At 38.0% G+C, this 25,419-nt stretch overlaps 4 protein-coding genes across 4 annotated transcripts; 2 read left to right on the top strand and 2 right to left on the bottom strand.

Moving 5' to 3' along the window:
- LOC18774355 lies at window positions 416-4,062 on the bottom strand. The gene is made up of 5 exons (XM_007205256.2): window positions 3,741-4,062; window positions 3,333-3,439; window positions 2,153-2,657; window positions 1,050-1,168; window positions 416-902 (listed from the first exon to the last, which is right to left on the bottom strand). The coding sequence occupies exons 1-5, from the start codon at window positions 3,984-3,986 to the stop codon at window positions 704-706; spliced, it is 1,176 nt and encodes a 391-aa protein (XP_007205318.1). The 5' UTR covers window positions 3,987-4,062; the 3' UTR covers window positions 416-703.
- On the top strand, window positions 4,894-10,253 carry LOC18773640 (protein SUPPRESSOR OF K(+) TRANSPORT GROWTH DEFECT 1). Its single transcript, XM_007207402.2, has 8 exons — window positions 4,894-5,778; window positions 6,700-6,805; window positions 7,499-7,697; window positions 8,759-8,827; window positions 8,919-8,993; window positions 9,114-9,212; window positions 9,354-9,509; window positions 9,851-10,253. Exons 1-8 carry the CDS (start codon window positions 5,307-5,309, stop codon window positions 9,974-9,976), a joined length of 1,302 nt encoding a protein of 433 aa, XP_007207464.1. The 5' UTR covers window positions 4,894-5,306; the 3' UTR covers window positions 9,977-10,253.
- On the top strand, window positions 11,181-15,560 carry LOC18774077 (subtilisin-like protease SBT5.3). The gene is made up of 12 exons (XM_020565674.1): window positions 11,181-11,210; window positions 11,308-11,379; window positions 11,647-11,738; window positions 11,864-11,961; window positions 12,114-12,247; window positions 12,333-12,457; window positions 12,647-13,187; window positions 13,330-13,424; window positions 13,830-14,069; window positions 14,232-14,346; window positions 14,521-14,725; window positions 14,819-15,560. Exons 1-12 carry the CDS (start codon window positions 11,181-11,183, stop codon window positions 15,364-15,366), a joined length of 2,295 nt encoding a protein of 764 aa, XP_020421263.1. The 3' UTR covers window positions 15,367-15,560.
- On the bottom strand, window positions 16,305-20,182 carry LOC18773567 (pentatricopeptide repeat-containing protein At2g27610). Its single transcript, XM_007207103.2, has one exon. It carries the CDS (start codon window positions 20,149-20,151, stop codon window positions 17,518-17,520), a length of 2,634 nt encoding a protein of 877 aa, XP_007207165.2. The 5' UTR covers window positions 20,152-20,182; the 3' UTR covers window positions 16,305-17,517.

Genomic DNA, 25,419 nt, shown 5'->3' with positions numbered 1-25,419 from the left:
CAACAACAAGGACATTTTAGTACCCTAATTCCTTATGGTTAAGTAAACAACTTCAATGGGAATTCGGAATCTAACTCTCCCCCATCCATATGATTTAGTAAACAATTTTAATAGGAATCTAGAATCTAATTCTCCTCAATCCAACTCCTCCTCAATTCAATTCATCATCAATTCAATTCCTCCTAATCTAATTACGGATTAATAAACGTACCATTAATGCGTCCGGCACACGAGTTATAGCATTACTCTGGAACCATGACCTACCTTCGAGAAAGATCCCAAATTGTTTTTCATGGCACAGAGAACTCACTCTACCAAACTCCGAAAACAATTTTTATGCAAAGCAATCAGAACTCAATTATAGGTGCATCAGTTAGCATTTTAAACCAAGGTTGTGAATAGTCTTCCTCCTTATTTGTTCAAAAACATTCCCTCCAAATAAGATAAAATGACATCTCTCTAACAGGAAATTTCAGAACAAGGTGCCCCAAATGGAAACTTTCAGAACATTAACTGTGAGATTAAGTGAAACAGTAACAAGTACCAAAATTCACAGTGAAGACTGCAAGCTAACTTTTGAAGTACATAAACGTTCCTAGCTTTCGAAAGCAGCTTTTCAGCACCTACTTATTGGAAAACTAAGGTACTTTTGGTCAGAGCAATTGAATGCAACCTCAACTCAGAGATTACTTGATGCATGGAGCTATGCAACACCTACGATGTATGCATTCCAAGAGTCTTGTTGCTGAAAATGTTTTATCTCTTCATACTTTATGTCACGCCCGACACCAAAACCCTCTGTTTTTCTCATATCTCTGCTGTCTTGCATCTTCCGCAGCCAAAAATGAACAGACTGAAATCCTGCCTCTTCTAAGCAGTCTTTAATCTCAGGCAGTGACCACCTGGGCATATGAAACAATTGCCTCTAAACGATTCAGAATTCACCAGGAATACAAGATCTAATAAATATTCATCATGAAGCCTACACTCGATATTCCTTTACGATATCGATATAGGAGACCAGTAACTAGAAAAACAAAACAACTTACAGCCTCCAACTGTATGAAAATGCATGTCGAATTTTCTTCTGCTGCTTTTGGAGATGGAAATGGAGGCTAATCCTTGTCTTGCGCTCAATGATATCAAACTCAGCTTGCTCCCAAACGTACTGCACAAGCCAATAGCAATTTAAATAATTATGATAGACATATTTGCAAGTAAAGAATATTTAGTCATAGGACTTGATCTGCTCTCCATCATACAGGTGAGACCACATAAACTATTAGATAGTCCCTAAATGTTCTTTATTAAACTCAATGGTAAAGTGCTAAAAATTTTACCCCAAAAATAGTAATCTGCTAAAAGAAAACATAGACTTCCGCTTCTTATGAAATATTGTAGCTTATTGCATCTTCAAGTAACAGATAATTCACCAGCCATGAAGGGGAGGAAGATAAATAAAAAAAAACCCTTGGGGCTCCACGGCAGCATTGCTTGTGAAGCGAAAAGGAAATTGGCAGGAAGAGAAGTGACAGAAATGATCCCAGGGGTGGGGTTTGGAGGTCTAGTACTGTAACTCCTATTGAATATAACATCATGCCTATTTTTAATAATAATATGCATTTATCTAGATACTCAAGTGGAAACCTAAACAGTTAAAAAATTTATGTACACTCGTATTATACATATATGTATATATATGTAAGCTTCCCTGTGTAAATTTTTGTCAGTTTTCTTTTTCCTTATCAATTGATCGGCACCCATTCATCTCTTATGGTATACCTCTCTGGTTTTGGGACCCTAAAGTAATCAACACTCTCGAGAATGAGAAATACCAAAATTAAAAATAAATAAAAAAACACAAAAACCCCATACCAATCCATCTGGTTGACAAAACTTCACAACATTTTGCTTTGCCTATCCATTGATATCTATTGGTCGATCAATCTGTGATGCATCCAGAACTTAAAAAAGTTCAGGCATCTGGCACAGAGGATCCCAATATCTATATATGTATGCATGTATATAGAGCTTATTTTCCATATGTTTCATATTGCTTTCCTTTTCTTTCCTCTTCCACACCCACACTAAGTTTTTAATGGAGTACAAACGATGCTATAAAAGTAAGGAATATTGAAAATAACTTCTGTACCGTAAAATTGGAAAATCTCCTCTGAAGCCTTAGCTTGCACTCTGAGGATGTACCACCATATAAATCCATTACAAATATTCCACCTTTCTTCGACAAGGCATCAAGAGCATGCTTGAAATACAGAACCAGTTCAGAACGTTGATGGAGACAACAACAGCTGTAGTTGAAAGCACACACAATATCTCTAGCAGGCAACAGATGGTTCCTCAAGTATTTCTCATCATTTGAGGAAGAAGAGCCCTCAGCAAGAGTAGATTCACCTTCATCACTCTCCAAATTATCTTTGTTCTCAGTGAGTGACACCTTTCTTATCAGCTCCTGGGGCTCGAATTTAACTAGTTTGGCCTCAAGAGGTTGCAAGATATTCCCATGAAAGAGGGACATTCTGGAATATGCATCAGCCCCAACTTTATTTATGTTGTTCTCCATGCACCAATTTAGTGCTTCAACATCTAAATCCAACCCTACAGCAGTCCTCCTTGTATCAGTCCGGAGCCATTCTGCACTGTCAAACATAGAGTTGGTGTTAGGTCTTTAGACTGTGTATGCACTATGACTGAGAACTTAATTATTTTTAGCTTATGAAATGGACAATTTGCAGTTCCACATAGCGGCAATGGATACCTTAACTATAACTCAAAAAGAAGTCTAGCAACAAACCACCACACTAGTTATTTATCATAGTTGAAAGAAATTAGAACAGGTACATGTATATGACCCCTGACAATGTAAAGAATGTCAACCAGGTTGTGCAACCACCATATCTTCTCATAACTAATCTGCATTACCTCATTAGCACTAAATCTCCATAACCCACAAGACAATTTCCAGAAACATAGGCTTAGACAGAGCTAGACTCTATATATTGGGAGGTTCAATAGCTGAAAAGTTTATGAACTTATACACAGATTTCAGGTTTTATATAAAACTTCGAAGGAGTTTCTGGGATTTGGGGGCCACAGCCAAACCTACTTCATCTTCTTCTGAAATGGCAACTAACCGCTTATAATATTACTGGCCGTGATGTTTAAATAAAGAAACAATCTTTATGAAAACCTACTTAATTCCTCAACAAATGGCACCAAAATGGCAACAATATAGCTTCTAGTTAGGTACAAATGTTCCCTAAATAGTTCATCACCTCCGTTCAGATATGTCAATTAAAAGGATAGTGATGTACCTAAGAAGGGCTGTGCCACAGAAATCTTCTTGGAGATGGAGAGGTAACCTCCCGCCCACATACATCAAAAAGAACTTCTGCAGATAGCTTATGTCTCCCTTTGGTGACTGCATATGAAATAAATTACAAATTAATCACACCTGAAATCTCCTCCAGAAGAACCACATAAAATTATTCATTTGGGTGTTAAGGGAGGGGAAGAAACAAAAAGATAATCAACAATTCCAATAAATTATTTTAATTTTGACAACTTTTCACCAAAAACAAATAACTGCACTAAGTTCAGGTGACTCGGGTTTACTTTTTTTTTTTTTTTCCCTCCTTATCCAACTGTTTGGCATTCTTCATACTTTTCCCATATCAGCAATCAAAAATGTCATCAATTAAAATGTAGTAAGCGGGTCAAACCTGTACAGATTGTTGATAAAGAAGAAATTTTGAAGGCAAATCATTTGATGGGTACTCATCAGCTTCCTCTTTTCCATCAACCTCTTCTTCTTCTTCTTCTTCTTCTTCCTCTTCTTCAGAAAGTGTGTGCTTCGAAGCGGAGTGACCTTCATAATGACCATCACCAACACCTTCTTCGTCTTCTTCAGTGTAGTGAAAGGCAGCTCTTCTTGGCTGGTGTCTCTGTTTCTTGTCTCGCTTTCCCATCTCTTTCACTTTTCTACCACCGGCGCTCAACAACGCATCTATTATGAAGGGAACCTTAAGTATGATATCATTGATATGTAATATTATGACAATTATTATTGTTTCTCCTTGAAGTTATAACCTAACTTATCCTTAGTGAAACCTAAATTTAATTAGGGTATCAAGCTAAAAATAAATAAATAAATAAATAAATAAACTCAATGCATGCCTCATATTGTATTTATATGTCCTCATATTTGAATAACTCCTCATGTGGGTTTGGAGTGTCACCATTTCGTTATTATAAAATTTGTTATTAATTGTTGACAAAAGATTATTACAAGGATCTAATTGAAAAAAAGAACTAAAACTATAAAGGATTCAATTGAAGAAGGCCTAAACTACATTAACTAATTTGATCACATTTCCAACAAAAAAAAAAATTATATCAAATTATTGGGTCATTATTTTGTTCTATGTTAGCAAAGATGCAATATCACAAATTAAAATTATGGTATTAATATAAACCAATTATGATATGTTAGAAAGATAAATTAAGTCACAATATTTTGTTAATTTTTAGAATTTTAACCACTTACTTAAAGGCGGTTTTGACTACTACTTAAATTTTAAGAGTTTTAACTACTCAAAAGGGGGGTTTTTAGTACTACTATTTAAATTCAAGATGAATTCTTGCCTCTCGTGAAACAAAAATAATAAAGGCATTTTATTTACTTAATTTTTTTTTTTTTTCAAACTGAACTTTCATTCATAAGAAAGGATTACAAACAAGAGGATTTTATTAAAAAACCCATTTTAACATGACATAATATACAAAAGTATTTTTCATTGAGCTAGAACCTGTTGGCCCGTACGGCAATTTAAATACCCATTCTTTGATAATCAAACATTAATTTGAAGAAGATTTCCCTACCACCATTCATTTTTCGAAGTTTCTATTTATTTGGGAGATGAAAATTCCATCAAGAAAGAACGAACCTTCCCTTTTGCAAAACAGATGGACTAAATAGTATTCCATTTTCCAAACGCGTCCTCTTGACAAAAGTAAAATTACAAGCACAATCCAATCCTCTCCTCTCCCCTCCGTTCTTCTAACTCTTTTTCCCGAGAAACAAACAAGTCTTAACAACGAAGAAGTAAAATCTAGGGCTTCTGCACCTGGAAACCAGCCTCCGATCCCCGATTTTCTCTTAAAATCACCCATCGGATGAAATTATTCAAACCCTAGGGTTTTTTTCCTTAACTCCCCTTTTCAATTTCGATTTCGATTCCGGAATTTCGAATTCTATATGTGTGATCGGTCAGGGAAGAGCCACAGAAATGTATAGCAATTTCAAGGAGCAAGCGATAGAGTACGTGAAGCAAGCCGTACAGGAAGATAATGCGGGAAATTACGCCAAGGCGTTCCCTTTGTACATGAACGCCTTGGAATACTTCAAGACCCACTTGAAGTACGAGAAGAACCCTAAGATCAAGGAAGCCATAACCCAGAAGTTCACCGAGTACTTGCGCCGCGCCGAGGAGATTCGTGCTGTGTTGGATGACGGCGGCCCCGGGCCTGCATCCAACGGGGATGCGGCAGTGGCCACCAGGCCCAAGACCAAACCCAAAGACGGCGAGGGCGGCGACGGTGAGGATCCGGAGCAGGCTAAGCTCCGGGCCGGGCTCAATTCGGCGATTATAAGGGAAAAGCCCAATGTGAAATGGAACGATGTGGCTGGTTTGGAGAGTGCCAAGCAGGCCTTGCAAGAGGCAGTTATATTACCCGTCAAATTCCCGCAGTTCTTTACTGGTTAGTTTGGTTCGTTTGTTTGTGATAGTAGTTGGGTTTTGCATTTTGTTTTCCTTTTTTCCTTTTTGTGCTTTTGCTATGCCTTAACTCTTTGGTAAAGTTGATGCTAGCTGGGAAATTCAGCCTTTTGATTTAGTTGTAATGGGTATTTGTCAAAGTTGGGTAAATATTGAATGTTTAGGATTTCAAAGCAGTGTGAATTATACTGTTGTTGATTAACAGCTATTATGGTTGCAATTGGTTTTCTCATCTAGTGTTTCTGATGCTGCATTGTTGCATTGAGTAATGTTGAGCTATTAGGCATTATAATTTCTAAATGGGGAAAGCTTTCATAGGTTTACTATAAGACAGTCACATGGATGGGGAGAGCCTTCTTACGCTCATGCTTGTTGATGTCATAAATTATCTCTATTTTCTAATTCCATGTCTGTGAAATTAAAGTGGCCTTTTGGAATCATAAGGGTGCACACAGGCATATGGTTTGCATTCTTCTAGGGAAAAGCAGAGGGCCACCGATAGAAAGGTTTAAGTTGTTAATAGACTTAAAATGGGTTTGTAGTAGTTATTCTCATACTTGGAAATATTGTTCCCTCTGGAAGTAAGAGTTCATTTGGTTTCAGTATCTTACATTATATATGTTCCTTGCCCTACCTAATTATTCGTATATATTTTTTCTAATATAATTTTCATGGTTGCTTGAAGCAGCGTGTTTGTTGCTTTCTTATTACTATCTTAACTGCTTATCCATCATTTTATATGTGTTGCTGTAGACACCAAGAAGCTGATATGAAAGTTGTGTTTACCGTATATATGTTATCAGTTTCTACAGCCATTGGAAAATCGTGTTAACAGTTACTGAGTTGAGTTTTCATTTTGATTCATCCTTTAAAAGCTAATATGTATCCACTTACATTCTTTTAGGCAAGAGACGACCATGGAGGGCTTTTCTATTGTATGGGCCTCCTGGAACTGGGAAGTCATACTTAGCCAAGGCTGTTGCAACTGAAGCAGACTCTACATTTTTCAGGTAATATAGTATCATTGTGTGATGACTTCTTTTTAGAAGATATCTGCTTATCAGCTATTGCCACCCTCGAAGCTTGCTGTAGGAACATTCCCCTTCCTCCCCCCCCCCCCCCCCCCTAAAAAAAAAGGAAGGAAAATTGCGGGTGCTATTACAAATATCATGTTTGAGCTCTTGTGTGTGTCACAGTTTGAAGAATGTGATACTGTTCATACGTGAATGTCTGCTATATTGCACTGTATGGATCGATTCTCTCTAATAGAAAGCACAGGATCGTATAAAGTCAAGTTGCCCCAAGGGGTGTTTAGATGGTATCGAAGTAATCCGTTCCTTATTGAGGGACCCTAGATATCTTCTCTCTATCTTCTTTTTTTGGTCGTGTATCTCTCTGTCTTTCAGTGAGAACTTTAAGCCAAACTCATAGAAAAAAATAGATTGTATTTTGATTGAAATGATAACCTTGTAACTTATGACGGCCAAGCCATCAAGTGCCCGAATTGTCTGCATGAGCCCCCTTTCTTTGAGGTGTTCTCCGAGTGCCTTATTCTGAGACCTGTGATTCATCATTTTGTGTAACAAATCCAGCAAGTATCCTTGAATTGGAAATATTATGCTTATGCTTCCTTATTTGTGTTCCCATTTTATTTCCATATTCATGTCCTTTATGGTTTTTAATCTGTAATTTTCTTCTGGTAGTATTTCTTCTTCAGACCTGGTTTCAAAGTGGATGGGTGAGAGTGAAAAGCTAGTTTCAAACCTTTTCCAAATGGCTCGTGATAGTGCCCCATCCATCATCTTCATCGATGAGATAGATTCATTATGTGGGACACGTGGAGAAGGCAATGAGAGTGAAGCTTCTAGACGAATTAAGACAGAACTTCTTGTGCAGATGCAGGTATTTTTTTGTTTTGTGGGAAGTAGCGGGGTAAATTCTTAAGGTGGCTTGGCTATTCTTATGAGGCCTTCGAATTTCTAATACTTTAGTTATCACTTCAAAGTGAACTTTGAAAGTATTTGGTTAAGGAAACACTTAATTTATTGTTTGTAAGTAACTGAAGGAAACTTGTAGACTAGCTGAGGCTAGATCAGGGTTTTTTTGGCTGGTTTGCTGAAATAATATATATCATGTCAACTCTCTGTTCATCATCAGCCAATTTTAGTCATAAAACTAGATTTTGTTGGATTAGAGGTACTGAAATTGCCTTGGCACTTTTCTGTTATGTACTTATCTCTGTATGTATGTATTATATAGAAATTAGAATAATTTTCAAATGCGAATCTCAGCCGTTAGATCTAATATGGACGACTGAGATATGTAGAAGGTGTGATGCATCTTAATGATTCATTTATGTACGATGTAATGGTTGAAAAACAAGTCCATTAAGGTGCTTATCTAAGGACCGGATTAGAGAATGATTACCTAATAATGCATATATAACTCCCCCCTTTTGTTAGAGAGAGAGAGAGAGAGAGAGTAATAAAAGATACACTCTTAATTTAATATCCCCAAAGAATGACACATTATTAAAATGAATGATTCTCTTTTCCCACTTTGTTTCGTTTTTAACTCTTCCATTTGTTCTTACGATGTTTTCCATGAATAGAGTACAAGCAGAGACATGTAAATTGATCTCTATTACTCTATTCATATTATTAGTTGTTGCTAGTGTATAAATGATTACATATGTAAGGGAGACTGAGTGAGTATCATTTTAAAGTTGATCTCCTTGTACCACATTTATTTGATTCCTATTTCATAAACTTCCCTTGTTTTAGAGTTGCATTACATCTTGCTATCTATTGTTACTCTGGAATATAGGAAGGCATTTTTCTTAAAAAAATTATTCCAATAATGTGATGAAATATAATTTAGGTCATTCCTTTTTTCAAGATTTTTTTTTTTTGGGATGAGAAGCCATTCATTTTTCACTGGATCTTTTCTGTCGTGTATTTTAGGGTGTGGGAACGAATGACCAGAAAGTTCTTGTTCTTGCAGCAACGAATACTCCCTATGCACTTGACCAGGTAAGGAGAAATATATGAAGTTTGTATGCTTGGCTTCATCTTTAATCCAAGGACACATCATGTGGCTGTGGTTAACTGGTATTAATTACAGGCCATTCGGCGACGTTTCGACAAGCGTATATACATTCCCCTTCCAGATTTAAAGGCTCGACAGCATATGTTCAAAGTATTGAACATTTTCCTTTATCTTTTTACCATTTTCTTTTCATTAAACAGAGTAATAAAAACAAAATATTTTTACTAACCTTTTGTGCTATGCAATTTTTTTGGGCGATATTCTGAACAGGTTCATCTAGGAGACACTCCTAACAACTTATCAGAAAGTGATTTTGAAAGCTTAGCTCGCAAAACTGAGGGTTTTTCGGGTTCGGATGTTGCTGTTTGTGTAAGCACAATGCATTTATGTTTTGCATGTATCTCTGCGTTTCTACTACCTGTCTTTAGTGTTCCTTGCATTACAAGTTAATTAAGAATAACTCACAGCACTCTCTTTTTTGTTTGGTTTCTTCTGTTTTAAAACTGGCAGGTTAAAGATGTTCTCTTTGAACCTGTTCGTAAAACCCAAGATGCCATGTTCTTTTTCAAGAGTGCTGATAATATGTGGATACCATGTGGACCAAAGCAACCCGGTGCTATCCAAATCACCATGCAGGAGCTGGCGGCAAAAGGACTTGCTTCACAGGTATGTGTGCATGTTTTTGAATGCTGGATTTGATAACTCACATGCCTATTTTGGTTCAATATTTTGGTCTGGTGACTTCTGGGCACACAGTTTGATGGATCGTTTGTACACACCAGATTGTGAAGTGATGGGAAGTTTTTTCATTATTGCGATAAAAATCCAAAATTTAATTTAATTTTAAAATATTGTTATTCTATGTATGATCCATGTAAATGAGAAAGGGAATTCTGTTAAATTGTCAGAGGAACAAGTTTCAATATTTTTTAATTTTAATTTTATAAAATGATGTTCAAGTTTAAACATCTCCAAAGTAATAGTATGTGCTCATTACTGCCTTGCAGATCCTTCCACCTCCAATCACAAAAACAGATTTTGATAAGGTGCTTGCTAGACAGAGGCCAACAGTGAGCAAAAGTGACCTTGATGTCCATGAGAGATTCACGAAAGAGTTTGGAGAGGAAGGGTGATGAATTTTCTGTATTTATTAATCTCATTGATCCACACTTATCATCAGTGCAGTGGCCATGAATTGTATTTTATTTACTAGTGCTGGATGGGTCTAATGAATTACGTACTCTGAATTAGTTTCTTCAATGAGGAAGGTGACATGACCTCCCTTTTCTGTATTCAGATGAAAATACTGGTGTTTGAACATCTTGAATGGCTTGTTTCAAATTGTGTAAAGGACAGTTGAAAAAATATTGCTTCAGAATGTTGATACATCAATAATGTTTGTCGTCCCCATTGGTAATTTCTACTTATTTTCGTGAAACTAATTGTGCGGTAGGCATCTAAGTGTTTTGACTTTCAGATATCCTTACAATTACTTGTGATTACTGTCAAAATTCATCTAGATAGGATTGGATGGTTGAAGGGGGTTACTTTTGAAGTGACCGTTGTCTATTTGTAGTTAAATTCATTTCTTTTGCTTTTAGTATCTTCTTTTGTATGTTTACACATTGTTTCTTTCGTATTGTGATTTGGGAAGTTAAGAACTTGGTTACCAGTTTGTGTCCGAATTCCTGTTAGTTGCATAACTGGCATTCGTCTGGTCCCCCAGCAAACCTGTTTCTCAGTTGATCTTGTGTACCTTTCATGGATATGTCTTTCAGGAGTGGATGCGCCTTTCGGAGGACTCGGATATTTTATCTGGCAGAGTTCTGTGACCTGGGATTCATGCCACCCTCCCCCTTTTCACTTCTCCTTTTTCCTCCTTTTCCATTTTCTACATCCTTTGGTACGGAGCAGGCTGGATTTTTGACATTAAAATTTTCACCTGCTGTGGTCACAAGACTCGCATGATCTTAGTTGTGCTAACCACTTCAGCCCCATGTTACTGTGTCATTATTTCATGTTTCAATGTGTACAGAAATTAGTGATATACTATACTCGTGTATTATGTTTAGTTGGAATTGTCTTAGAGTCTAATGTGTGTATTGTGAGGAAACCACATTTGGAAATGTTTCATTAAAAGCATATATCCTTGTACGTTTTACATGAAACAACAGCATACGTCCACCAAAAGGACTAAATTTCTTCCACAAAATTCAATTGCCTATCACCACTATTGTCCAAAAACAGACCATGGTACTTCTGGGCATGTTTGAAAATTTCTCCAGTAAGCCAACAAAAGCCGGCTCGAAGATGTTTACGGGCAAACTTTAATGAAAAATGCCGGCATTGCCCAACAAGCCTTACACAGTTTGGGGTATAAAATGAGCTTGTAACCTTCACAAAATCACTACAATTTATTGGTTTCTATATTTTTATCATTATGGTTTCTGCTTATATCTTGAAGCTCACTAGAGTTCTTACTCTTCTCTTCTTCATTGCATTTACTTTGGCCCATGAAGCCACTGCTAACAAAAAGGTACTGAGACACGATTCAACGAGGCAATCATTTAGTTTTCACACTACTAGAACTGAGATAACTGAAAAAAAATTCATTAAAAACAAAGGAAAGCACTTGGTATGAAATGGTTTTGAATTGGCATGCAAAAATTATAAGTTCTTTTCCAAGGATAATCTTGAAATATGATGAGCATAATTCGAAACCCCAAACCCGAAAATGAATATAGTTGCATCTATATATATGTGTGATCTGAATTTGAATTTCTTTTTCTTTTTCATGTTGCAGCATTATATAGTTTACATGGGGCACCACTCTCACCCCAACTCTGAATCTGTCATCAGAGCAAACCATGAGGTTCTTGCTTCAGTCACTGGAAGGCAGGATACTAATTGGATTTATGCAGCTATATAGAAACAATTTCTGCTTCCATTTTCGTACTTTCATAAATGCCAATGCAGACTGCTATATGTTTTATTTATTCATGTTTTGGAATAATTCTCAGTATTGTTAGAGCACAAGATGCAGCACTTCACCATTACAGTAAAACTTTTCAAGGCTTCTCAGCCAGGCTTACACCAGAGCAAGCTCAACAACTTGCAGGTACTGTGATTAGATTACTATGGTATTGTCTTCTAGAAACCCAATAGAGTAAGAATAGAAGAAAGAATAGTTTTTTACAAAATAAAAGTAAAAATCTTGACTATATATGTGAGAAGAACTTCATTACATTGATTTCTGTTCATGTACTACAGAAAGTGATTCAGTTGTTTCTGTGTTCGAGAGCAAAACAAATCGTTTGAGCACAACACATTCCTGGGATTTTCTAGGCCTAGACTCTATTCCCCAATACAATCAAATGCCAATGGATTCAAAATCCAATGTCATTGTTGGTGTGATTGACACTGGTATCGCTTCAATCTTTTTTCTTATCTGGTTCTTCTCCTTATACTCCTTTATGATGGTTTCGTTAGTTCTGTTTTGCAGGAGTTTGGCCAGAGTCAGAGAGCTTCAGTGATAAAGGATTAGGGCCTGTGCCGGAGAAATTCAAAGGAGAGTGTGTTACTGGCGAGAATTTTACATTGGCCAACTGCAACAGGTACCCTTCATGTCTTAGACCGCTATAGAATTTTATTCTTGTCATCCAACAAATACAAAGAAAAGAAAGAAAGAAAAAACTGTTTAGGTCAATAGATATCTTCTACCTGAATATGACTGCACATTGCTGAATCATGCAGGGTTTCCATATCCAGAAGTCCAACTTTGTAAATTGGTTTTGTATTTGCAGGAAAATCATTGGCTCCCGCTTTTACGTTCAAGGATTTGAAGTAGAGAATGGGCCTCTTGAGTCCTTTGCGCCTCTTCCTTTTTTCCGATCAGCTCGAGATAGTGATGGACATGGGAGTCACACTGGCTCAACAATAGCTGGATCTGTGGTACCTAATGCCAGCTTCTTTGGGATGGCCAGAGGCACTGCAAGAGGGGGTGCACCGAGCACCAGACTTGCTATCTACAAGGCATGCTGGTTTAACTTGTGTAGTGATGCAGACGTTCTTTCTGCTATGGATGATGCCATTTATGATGGTGTCGATATTCTCTCCCTTTCCCTTGGCCCTGACCCTCCACAGCCAACTTATTTTGAAAATGCAATCTCCATTGGGGCTTTCCACGCATTCCACAGAGGAATACTTGTTTCTGCATCAGCTGGGAACTCTGGTTTCCCAAGTACTGCATGCAATGTTGCTCCCTGGATCCTCACTGTTGCTGCAAGCACTTTGGATAGGGAATTCCATTCAAACGTATATCTTGGAAATTCAAGAATTCTAAAGGTGAGCTTGGCATCCAAATGCCTCTACCCTTTTAAGTTTTTTTTTTTAAAACCACATAAAGGTTTGTGCATGTGTGCACACAAAACACACCAAATAAAATAAAATAAAAGTTGACTTTCAGATATAAATTCTGCGATGACAGGGTTCCTCTTTAAACCCACTGAAAATGGAAAGGTCTTACGGTTTGATAGCTGCAAGTGCTGCAGCTCTCCCAGAAGTCACAGCAAAGAATGCAAGGTAATCTTCCTTTTCAAATGTTTGATGTTAAAATTACTACTGCACCAGCTGATGCATGATATAGTTTTCTACCATGCTATATGCTCAGTACATGCTTTTAGCACCCAAAAGAAAACACACCTGCTCAGTATTATGCCAATACTACTTCATGTCCTTCTAAGAAAACTCACCAGGTAATGGTTTTCAATATTCGAACTTTTTAAAATCTCCACTGATGGTAACGAACATTATTCGAAACCATAGGTTTCTTTCGATACGTGACACCCAGTACTAACCTCCAAATTGGAAATCATGATAAAACTAAATCTGGTTTGCGTTGGCCAAGCTAATACTTGAGCCCATGAAAACCTGTGAACTTTCATTATTTGCTCACCGTTAGATAAGTTCTATTGTTTCTTTTATCAGCTTTTGCAAGAACAATACTCTAAATGCTAGCTTAATTAAGGGGAAAATCGTGGTATGCACCTTTGAGACCTTCACTGATAACCGAACGGACAAAAGCAGAGTTGTAAGACAAGGTGGTGGTGTGGGCATGATTCTTGTCGATCCATTTCTCAAAGATGTTGGCTTCCAGTTTGTCATCCCAGGCACTCTAATTGGTCAAGAAGAAGCACAAGAGCTTCAAGAGTACATGATGACAGAAAAGTGAGTTTCTGAAGCTTTGCTTGCTCAAATATCTATCAATGGAAGAAATTAAAAGTTACTTAAAAAATGTAAATGGAAAGCTATAGATATGCAACAAGTCAGTGATACTAGCTACTGAGAAGTCCTAAATTGATTGGAAATTTAAAAGTCTTGTTATTACAGGAACCCAGTTGCTATAATCTCCCCGACAATTACATTTCTGAAAACTAAACCTGCACCAGAAATGGCAGTGTTCTCATCCATGGGGCCAAATATCATAACCCCAGACATTATCAAAGTAAGTTCTATCAAATCTCTTAGTTTCTCTTCTTGAATATATCTAAAACACTTACAAATCAATATTAATGCCGGAATGCGGGTAAAAGAGCATCATCAGTGCTATATCCTGGGGTTATACTAAATGAACAATTAACTCCAAATAAATAACCAACTATGAAAATACCTATTGCAGCCAGATGTTACAGGACCTGGAGTGAATGTTTTAGCAGCATGGTCTCCGGTAGCGACTGCTGCAACGGCTGAAATGTCTGTCAATTATAACATAATATCTGGCACCTCAATGTCTTGCCCACATGTATCTGCGGTTGCAGCAATTTTGAAATCCTACCAACCTTCCTGGAGTCCAGCAGCCATAATGTCTGCAATAATGACAACAGGTCACTGCATTTAAGTTTTTTCATTATACTTTCAAGTAGCTTAACAAACTTAAATTGGGTCACTGAAGTTATGATTTTCTTTTGTTGTCACAGCAACTGTCCTTGATAACAGCAGAAGCACCATTGGAAGAGATCCAAATGGAACCCCTACCACACCTTTCGACTATGGATCTGGACACATTAACCCGGCTGCAGCAATTGATCCTGGACTAGTATATGATTTTGATTCCCATGACATTATCAATTTTCTCTGCAGCACTGGGGCTAGCCCTTTGCAACTGAAAAACCTCACAGGAAGTCTAGTTTATTGCCAGAAGTCTCCTACCCCTTCCTACAATTTTAACTATCCTTCGATTGGTGTGTCAAAAATGAATGGAAGGGTATCTGTTCACCGAACTGTTACTTATTATGGTAAAGGCTCAACAGTATATGTTGCCAATGTAGATTATCCAGCAGGTGTGAATGTTACAGTTGCACCATCTAAACTCAAGTTTACAAAAACCGGGGAAAAGATGTCTTTTAGGGTAGATTTTGCCGCCTTCAAGAACAGTAATGGAAGCTTCGTGTTTGGAGCTTTGACATGGAGCAATGGTATTCAAAAGGTTAGGAGTCCTATTGGTCTCAATGTGATTTCAGTATAGGAACAAGAGTTCTAGAGCTTGTTTTTTTTTTCAAGATACTATATCTAGATGATGGTTTGAACTTGTCGATTATCCCATCAAAAGCTACAAGTAGAATCAAAAGTTCATGGTCACTTCCTTTCCTGTGGACTTGTATATCTATGGTTTCAGATTAAATACATTCCGATATGTATGAGGCACTGAGAAATCATAGTTCCCACCCCACTTTTCGTAAATGGCATGCTGAATTTGTGGATTGCCAAAATATACAACACTGCAAGTGCAAGAAAGTTAAGCATCTCATTAGCTTCATGATAAATGCGAAAAAGTTATCATGTAATTGTTATTCTTTCCTCGTACTTTCGTCGGTTAGGTAGGGTGGGGGAAGGACTAAATCTTTATACAATGTTTCAAATTCTTGTAATTTTTTGAAAATTAAGGTTTCATCCCCGAAACATCAATTATAGGAAATCCTTACCTGATCACTTTTAATAGCAATAAGAATGCAGTGAATGCAAGTGTGTGCTAAGCTTGGAACTGTAACTGTAAGAGGCAACTTTCAAGGCAAAAACAATGCAAGATCCAAGACCTAACAAAGTCCACTAAGTTTATCATAATAGATATCCACACTCATTAAGTTTCTGTCAAAATCGTTATGCAGGTGTGACTTAGAAAGCAATGAGCAAAAGCTGTTCAATATGTCTAAGGCTTTAATAATGGAATTGAGGCAGCACTTTAACAAAAGAATATGAAGCTGATAATGAAGAGATTATGCATTAGTACCATATTACTCCATGGATAACCAACAAAGTATTTCAACTTGCTAAGAAGTTGGAAAATGGATCACATGACCAAATACATCAGAAAACAAAAGTCATGTAACGACTTTGTGGACTTGAATTGAATGTGAGAATGCTACCTAGGTTGAAGAAAGAAAGTTAAGAGAACAAAGTTGTGCTATCTAGCAATGTCCAAAATTAATTGGTGCTGTCACATACCTCCTACAACATGAGTGGTGGCAGTGAAAATTTCATGAGACTGTTGATCTGGTCTTCTTTTATTTATTTATTTATTTATTTTTTATGAAAAGGCAACAATGACCACTTAGCTCATAATCTAGTGGTGAAGAGGTTCCAAATTTGAATCTCCGTTTCTCCATTGATAAAAGAAGAATACAAATGAGTTCCCAAATTAACAACAACAACAACACACTACTGTTATCCTAACTGTAATTGTCGACAAAGAGCTGTTTCCCAATCAAATATCCAGCAACCAAAGTCCGAACTGATGACCAAAATCTGATTCTCACCCAAATTTCCTCCACTTCCACACCTTCATATTGCTATCCTCCTATTTTGTTCCATCCGAATAACTTCGAAAAACAGACACTCCTAAAGAGCTTTTGCTTTCTTACCCCTAACTATGCTTCTCAGAGAGCAAAGCAACACAACTCCTTAGGATGACCCAGCTTACATTGGCTTCCCTACAATCTCTACCACATATTTAGAAACACATTATCCACATTCCCTCCACCCTCTTATTTACACAAAATGCATCAATGAGGTGAAAGACACATATAAGGCCTTCTTTTGATCACATAACAAGTATTAACCCTCCTGTGAGCTAGTCCATGCCAAGACTTTTACTTTAGGTGGAACCCTTGGTTTCCAGATCTGCCCAAAAGGTTGGAAAGATAGGGAATCCTGCCTGTGACACAAAAGCCAAACACAAGACTCACATAAGGACTCCCCTGAAGTTTCTAGCCTCCACTTTCTTGCATCAACCCCATTTGGCAATAGACACACATTTTCTAATAACAGTAACATTGCAGAGAGCTCCTCCATCTCAATTTCATTCAGATTTCTGATTATCTTGAAATCCCACTTATGTAGGATCATGTAGCAGTCAACAGTTATCTTGGTATGTGGCGCTTCTTTATTTTATGAGAAAAACCATTGGGTCACTCACCATAAAAATCTATTAAAAAAATACACCTGCTAGATGCATGGTGTGCCTTAAATTCTCCATTTAAGTTAGGAGTTCAATTCTCACTGCCACCATGATGAAAATTTCGTAGCACAAGAAGCCATGCTGCTGCTTTGCTTAAAGGTATTTTTGATGACTTAAGAAACCTTTCAAAACTTCATGTTAAACCCATTTCCAAATGAGGAGTCACCAATAGTCTCCACAAGAGCATAAACCATCCTTAAAGTGGTGGAATCGATTTGAATCCCTGACAACAATATCTCTTGCTTCAATCACCGAAATTAACTTAATAACTGTGTGACAGTCTCCACATACTCTAAGATTTTTCAGAATCTGGATAGTAGACCCTGGAGGTTTGGCAATCAATCCAAAAGCAATTGCTAGCCTTTCACTGTGTTGAGAAAGAAAGGCTGCTTTGTGTTCCTCTTCAACATCATGAAGGACATAATTTGTGTCCGGCTGGTAACCCATATCACTCAATCGGTTATTTAACTCTTCAAGTTTTGAATATATAAGGTCTGACATGGGATGTGAAAGGTCACCAGCCAAAAATGAATAGGTCTTGTTCTTCACCTCAATCCAGCTATACCCAGGTTGCTTTTTCACATTTCTCTCATCCATCAGTTTCCTCACTTTAGCCCTCTCTTGCCAGTTTCCAGCTGTGGCATAGATATTGGACAGCAGAACATACGCGGCAGAGTCCTGTGGCTGAAGCGCAATGAGCTTTTCTGCCGCGAGTTTTCCCAGCTCTATGTTGCGGTGAATACGGCAAGCACCCAAGAGAGCTCGCCACGCATTTGCACCAGCTTCGAATGGCATTCCATTTATGATATCCATGGCCTTTTCAAGATTTCCTGCTCGGCTGTATAGATCAACCATACAAGAATAGTGCTCCGTTGTTGGATCGATATGGTAATCTTGGACCATAATATTGAAGTATTTTTTACCTTCATCTACTAAGCCTGCATGAGTACAGGCAGAGATCATGATAATAAAGGTTATACCGTCCATTTCCAAATTTTGTCTACGCATATCTTCAAATACTTCAAGAACCTTCTTCCCATTACCATGTTGAGCATAACCAGAGATCATTGAGTTCCATGAAACTAAGTCTCTCTCTCCTTGCCTCTTGAAAACTTCATTTGCACTATCAATATTCCCCCTTTTTGCATACATGGTGACAAGGGCACTACTTAGACATAAAGTATTATTCAACCTTAGTTTAATTGAGCATGCATGAAACTGTTTCCCCTGCTCTACTGCTGCAGTAGGTGCAGCACAAGCATTAATGATACTAGACAAGGTAAATTCATTAGGTATGACCCCCTCCCTTGCCAACTGGAGGTAAATTTTAACAGCTCCCTCAGTATCTCCTATTTGAGCATATCCAGAAAGCATTGCTGACCATGCCACAATGTCCTTCTCATCAATTATATGAAAAACTTTTTCAGCTTCATGAACATTTTGCATCTTAACATAAGCATCTATGAGTGAGGTTCCTACTGAAGGTGACTTCTCATAATTTGTTTTGATAACTTGTGCATGTACTTGGCCTATAGAAAAAGAAGGGCGGGCCATAAGGATGGCAGAATAAGTGAAATCATTTGGTTTAATACCTTCTCTACTCATTTGACAGAATAACTTCACTGCATGTTCTGTTCCGCCATTCTGCAAGTACCCACTGATCATGGCAGTCCAAGTTACCACACTTTGAAAACCTTGCATCATAGAAAATATTTTATAAGCGTCATCCATTTCACTGCATTTACTATAAGCCACCATAAGTGCTGTTTTAATATTGCGATCAAATGCCAACCCACTCTTCAGAACACAGCACTGAAGTTGTCTTGCAAAAACCAATTCTTTATAATTAGCACATAACTTAATGACAGTAACAAATATCGGTTGTGTGAACTTAACGCCTGCTAGCCCCATCTGATTAAACATTTCAAAAGCTTCCAAATCGAGCCCATTTATCACATAACCCGCAATCAAACTATTCCAAGTAACTGCATCCCTATTCGGCATACAATCAAAAACAGCTTTAGCGTCCTTAACTATCCCCGACTTTAGATACATATTAATCAAAGAATTGCACACGAACGTAATTGACTCAAAGCCATTCTTTATCACCATGGTATGAACCTGACTTCCCTTCTCAACCATACCTTTAGCTGCCAAAACTCCAAGGACCGTCACAAATGTATGCGGGTTAGGCTTATTTCCTTGTAGTCGCATCTCTGAAAACAACTCCAATGCCTGGTCATTCAACCCATTTCTTGCATAACCAGCAATCAGGGAAGTCCATGACACTACAGTTCTGTCCCCCATCTCATCAAAGACTTTCCTTCCATCTCTAACACCTTCAGTCTTCATATACATATCAACAAGAGAGGTCCCAACACTAACATCCTCTGCACACCCAGATTTTACACATTGACAATGCAGTTGTCTACCCGCAACTTGATCAGACAAGCACCCGCAAACCTTAAGAACAGAAGACAGGATCGACCCATTTGCTTGTAAACCAGACCGCCAAAGACCCACAAAGAGGTTAATCGCTTCATTGTTGCGGTCATTGCGAAAATACTCGAAAAGCAAGTGATTGTATTCCAAGAGGTCTCTCTGGGGAGTTTTGTCGAGCAGGTGGTGTGCAATTACAGATTTTCTTGATTCAGACACGAAGCTCTCCGATTTTGGAGAGACGGCAATCGCGTGAAGGTGGCAGAGAGGCTTGCTATGATATGAAAGCTGGTATTGTTTGAGAGTTTGGTTTGTGTATGACTGTGCAAGGGTCCTCAAAGCGGGCTTTAGAGTCATGCTCTCTTCTTACTTGCATTTGCCGCGCGTGGAGAAGAAAGAGAGAGCGAAAGAGCGCGCGCCCGCAAACGATTTTAAGCTTCAAACAGCTGCTTATGCTATGGGCCTTCGGGAGAACTTGACAGCCCAAATACAAAGTTAGCCCCATTAGAAAACAACCCAAAATCAGAAAAATCCCAAATTTGAATACCGCATGATGTGACAAGTAATGCATACAACTAGAGGTGTCAAACAGGACGGGCCGGCCCAGCACGACACTAGTCCAGCCCGTTTTAATGAGGCACGGCATGGCACGAGCACGAATATTAATGGGTCATGGTTGGCACTGCACAAAAACTTGAGCCGGGCCGGGATCAAAAAATAGGTCCAATGGACCGGGTTGACCCATGGCCCGACATGGGCTGAGCTTGGCCTGAACCAGCTTCAAGCATGGCACCAGCCCAAGCCCGCTTCAAGTAAGCCCCAAGCCCGGCCCACTTAACTTTTTTTTTCCTTCTCAAAATTCAAAATGCAATAATTTGACATCTAATGTCATTGTTTATATGTTTTTTTTTAATCATAAACATATATTTGATGTCTTTCATTTTAGGAAAATTACTCGGGTCCTTAATTAATTAAACATATCAACTACGAATTAATTAAACAACATTGGACTTGATATCTAATCAATACATATGACATATACACTTCTGTTATAATCAAAACAAGACATTTCTTCACATATAAAATAATAAGTTGTTTAAATATGAAAAGTTGAAGTGGACTTTGTGGAGTTGGACACTTTTTGCCCTCCGCCCCTTTATATTGTTTGGATGTTTGATTGATTAATGTTTTCAAATAGTTCATCATTTCTTGCATCTAATTATATTTTTAATGTTTGATAAGTCCATAAATATACTCATTTATGTACTCTTTTTACTTTGGTTTTGTAAGAGAATTAGATTTAAAAAAGGCTTATTACTTTATTTTTCTGATTTTCAGCTTTTCTGCGCTCTTAGAAGGTTTTTAAGGGAAAATCAACTTTTCGGAGGAATTTTAGCGCAAGACCAATTGGAGATGAAAGCTAACATCTTGAAGTTCAATCTATGATTTTTCTAGAATTTTCTACCGAGCCAATTGGTACAGTATTACAAGAAAAGTTAGCCCACGTGCAGACAGGACAGTTTCGTACATGTTACGTGAATGTGAAGAAACGGAAGCCTTTCCGAATTTTTCAAGTTACGTGCTATATATGGTTGGAAAGATAAGACATTTATCTTTCTAAAATATATTTTTAATGATTTTTCTACAAGGTCGAAGATCCCCAAATCGTGTGAACATTGGGCTGAGCTGTATTTCCCAGTGGAGTTAGGAATTGTGATTTTTACTTTCCTATTTGGATTCCTTGTTTACCAAGACTTCTCGGACGACTTTTCAGTCAATTTTAGGGTTTAGAACTCTGATATAAGTGATATAAAAGACGAGCCAAGGCCTGATAAAAAAGCATTCACGTCCTAAAGAGATCAACCGGGCAAGAGGAGAAAGCTGCGAACGAGTTCTTTCTTTTCCTTCCTTCTTTTAATTTTCAGTTCTTATGTATTTATTTTTGAGTTCATCCAAGACCATGAGTAACTAATTTCTTGTTAGTTAGGGCTTAATCTTGAAGCCCTAAACATGATTTCAATTTTATAAACAAGTTTAATGGATTTTTAGTTTCTACAAGCGTGATGATTTCGGTTTCTCTATGTTATGTGAATTCTGATATTTTGTTTCTTTGAGTAGCTGACTTAGAAGCATGTATTGGAATTAAATTGTTGTAGAACATAGGTCAATTGCCATATTGAATGTGTTCTTGTTTGCAACGAATAATTGGGTTAAGAACTAGTTATGAGAAATCGATTCTTGAATTCCTAATAACAAATGCCATGTTTTAGGGTTTTTGTGACACTCATATTCTCTTTGATCTTAATGGATTCTTGATTGTTAATTTGAGTAAATGCCATACTAGATTTCAATTAAGAATACACGTATTGATGTAAATGCCATACACTTTACATACACTTAAGAGAGAATCATACAACTCGAGTCAAATGCCATGATCTTGTTGTGAGTGTCGTCATCATATGCTTGCTAGAAATTGATTATCTATTGTTGTTTATGGATTGATTGATTGTTTGGAGGTGGATAGTAAGTCCTAGCTATTGTTCTTGATTGATTTTAAACCAATTTCTCTTAAACTCTAATTTAAATTCTCTTTTGTTTCCTTTTCCTTATTTTGTTTGATTCACAAAAACAAATCAAAACCCCCCTTGGTGTTGGCGTGTGTTTGGAAGTCCTTTGTTTTGATTTTCATTGCGTGACATTGATAAACATCTCTTTAGATCACAATCTCCGTGGGATCGACCCTTGCTTGCTTACTATACTATCATTTGATTTGTGCACTTGCAAGGTTTTAATATTGTTGTTAAAATTTACCAACAAGTTTTTGGCGCCGTTGCCGGGGATTTTCAATCTAATTGAGTTTTGTTTTCAATTTCAGGTATATGCTGGGTCGTCGTTCGCAGAGTCACGAGCTTATACCATACGACCCTGAACTAGAGAACACACTTCGTTATCTCCATCGAGATAAAAATAAGCAAGATACACTTCCAATCAAGATGGGAGACGAGTTGGAACTCAACAACCTCACCCGACCTTTGAAGGATTTCACAGTTCCTAAAGCATTGGACCAGCCGTCTTGTATCGCATATCCAGCCACTACAACCACCTTTGAGATCAAGAGTGGCACCATTCACCTTTTGCCACAATTCTATGGCAAGGCTGGGGATGATCCTCACATACATATCAAGGATTTCTTTGCCGTGTGCGCGACTATGCACAATGGAGGGATTAGTGATGAGGCAATCAGATTGCGTTTATTTCCATTCTCACTCAAGGAACGAGCCAAGGAGTGGCTCTATTCTTTACCTAGTGCATCTGTCACCACATGGACATCATTGGCTTCCAAGTTCCTTGCAAAGTTCTTTCCAGCTCAAAAGACAAACCATATTAGAAAGGAGATCATGGGAGTGCAGCAGCTAGATGGAGAATCATTTCATGAGTATTGGGATCGGTTTCAGAGACTCCTAGCTTCATGCCCTCATCACCAAATTGAAGATTGGCTACTTATGCAATACTTTTATGAGGGATTACTTGATTCGGAGAGGATGATGGTTGATGCTACTAGTGGAGGAGGTTTGATGAACAAGAGTGCTACTCAAGCCAAGGAGATGTTTGAGAACATTGCAGCAAACTCTCAACAGTTTAATTACCGGAGAGCTCCCCCAAAGAAAGCAGGTGTTTATGAGGTAAGTGCTAGTGATATTGGTCCTCAAATAGCTAATTTGACTAACCTTGTTAAGCAATTAATCCCTCAAGCACAAGTGTGTGCTGTGTGTGCTAATCCCGGACATCCTACGGAGTCTTGTCCAAGTTTGTATGGTGATGGAGAAGAGATGGCTCAAGCACACTATATGCAGCAACAAAAGCCAAGAAACGATCCATTTTCTAACACTTATAATCCGGGATGGCGGCAACACCCTAACTTTGGATGGAAGAACAACCAAAATGTGCAAACAGCCCCAGTTCGACAAAATCAATTTGTTCCTCAACAAAATGCACCTGCACCACCTCATGGGCAAGGTAAGTCTTTAGAAGAGTTAATTAATTCTTTGGCATTAAGCACTCAGGGTTTTATGCAGGAAACAAGGCAAACACAGGCACAAATGTCTACAGCAATCAAGAGCCTTGAAAACCAAGTTGGACAAATTGCAGCCTCCTTGAGTCAAAGAGAGCCAGGAAAGTTTCCAAGCCAAGTAATTCCAAATCCTAATGGAGGCCATGACACCGCAAATGCAATTACTCTTCGAAGTGGAAAAAAGGTGGAAAAGGATGACAATGAGGAGAGAAATTCAACCAAAACAGTGGCTGCCCCCTCTCCCAAGCTTACGGTTCCAAGTGACAACTCTAAGGTAAGTTCTCTTGTGAATCATTCAATTACTTCAAAGGTTCCTTTTCCTCGTAGGTTTTTGAATTCAAAAAAGGAGCAAGTTTCAAAGGATATCCTAGAGACTTTCCGAAAAGTGCAAGTGAACATTCCCTTGCTCGATGCAATCCAACAAATTCCAAGATATGCAAAATTCCTCAAAGAACTTTGTACAAATAAGAGGACGTTCAAGGAGCATGAAACCGTGGCCTTAAGTGAAGAAGTCTCAGCCGTGCTATTGCGTAAATTACCTCCTAAACTAAAGGATCCAGGGAGTTTTACTATACCTTGTCTCATTGGAAATCAAAGGTTTGAACATGCTTTATTAGACTTAGGTGCTTCAATTAATTTGATGCCTTTTTCTGTTTTTGAATCTTTAAATTTAGGTGAGCTTAAGAAGACTTCCGTGAGCATACAATTGGCTGATCGATCAATCAAGTATCCTAAGGGAGTGTTGGAAGACGTTTTGGTCAAGGTGAATGAGCTAATTTTTCCAGCTGACTTTCTAGTGCTAGAGATGGAGGAAGTTCCTATTCCTGGAAAAGACCTTCCATTGATTCTAGGACGTCCATTCATGAGAACAGCAAGGACAAAAATTGATGTGTATGAAGGCACTCTCACAATGGCATTCGATGAGGAAACCGTGGAGTTTAAGGTCTTTGATGCTTTAAAATATCCTAATGATGATCATGCTTGTTTTTCCATGGATGTACTTGAGCAAATGGTACAAGAAACATTTAATGCATCACAAGAAGAGACACCATTGGAGAGGGCACTCATCCAAAGCCCCAAAACTGTGAATGAAGAAGGGAACACAGCTGTACTTGAAGCTGTGAATATGCTTGAGGCCTTGCCTCCCCAAAGAGGTAAGTTTAACTCTATTTTTGAGCCTCTTCCATTATCTACTAATAAGCTTGTTCCCTCTACTGTGAAGGCACCACAGGTTGAGCTAAAACCCCTTCCAGAGAACTTGAAATATGCATATTTAGGTGATGAAAAGACGCTGCCTGTGATCATTGCTTCTAATTTGAGTGCATCCGAAGAAGACAAACTAATTCGAGTTCTAAGGGAGCACAAGACTGCCCTAGGTTGGACCATTGCAGACATCAGAGGAATAAGCCCTACAAAGTGCATGCATAGGATCATTTTGGAAGGAGAATCGAAACCTACAAGGGAAGCCCAAAGGAGGCTGAATCCGGTGATGAAAGAAGTCGTTAAGAAGGAAATTTTGAAGCTTTTGGACGTGGGAATTATATACCCCATTT

This window comes from Prunus persica, chromosome G6 (assembly GCF_000346465.2).
Source record: "Prunus persica cultivar Lovell chromosome G6, Prunus_persica_NCBIv2, whole genome shotgun sequence".
Classification (NCBI taxonomy): domain Eukaryota; kingdom Viridiplantae; phylum Streptophyta; class Magnoliopsida; order Rosales; family Rosaceae; genus Prunus; species Prunus persica.
Note: the sequence above shows the minus strand (reverse complement) of the source record. Positions and strands in the feature narration are given on the sequence as shown.

What these genes read in the sequence shown, in the direction of transcription:
- LOC18774077 (XM_020565674.1), top strand. Translation starts at nt 11,181, where the DNA reads ATGCCGGCATTGCCCAACAAGCCTTACACA. An exon ending in AAGCCACTGCTAACAAAAAG is followed by an intron (nt 11,380 to 11,646) that starts GTACTGAGACAC and finishes TTCATGTTGCAG; the next exon opens with CATTATATAGTTTACATGGG. An exon ending in GTCTGCAATAATGACAACAG is followed by an intron (nt 14,726 to 14,818) that starts GTCACTGCATTT and finishes TTGTTGTCACAG; the next exon opens with CAACTGTCCTTGATAACAGC.
- LOC18773640 (XM_007207402.2), top strand. Translation starts at nt 5,307, where the DNA reads ATGTATAGCAATTTCAAGGAGCAAGCGATAGAGTACGTGAAGCAAGCC. An exon ending in GCAGACTCTACATTTTTCAG is followed by an intron (nt 6,806 to 7,498) that starts GTAATATAGTAT and finishes TTCTTCTGGTAG; the next exon opens with TATTTCTTCTTCAGACCTGG. An exon ending in CTCCCTATGCACTTGACCAG is followed by an intron (nt 8,828 to 8,918) that starts GTAAGGAGAAAT and finishes TATTAATTACAG; the next exon opens with GCCATTCGGCGACGTTTCGA.
- LOC18774355 (XM_007205256.2), bottom strand. Translation starts at nt 3,986, where the DNA reads ATGGGAAAGCGAGACAAGAAACAGAGACACCAGCCAAGAAGAGCTGCC. An exon ending in TGTGGCACAGCCCTTCTTAG is followed by an intron (nt 2,658 to 3,332) that starts GTACATCACTAT and finishes TATGTTTGACAG; the next exon opens with TGCAGAATGGCTCCGGACTG. An exon ending in TTTTCATACAGTTGGAGGCT is followed by an intron (nt 903 to 1,049) that starts GTAAGTTGTTTT and finishes TCATATGCCCAG; the next exon opens with GTGGTCACTGCCTGAGATTA.
- LOC18773567 (XM_007207103.2), bottom strand. Translation starts at nt 20,151, where the DNA reads ATGACTCTAAAGCCCGCTTTGAGGACCCTTGCACAGTCATACACAAAC.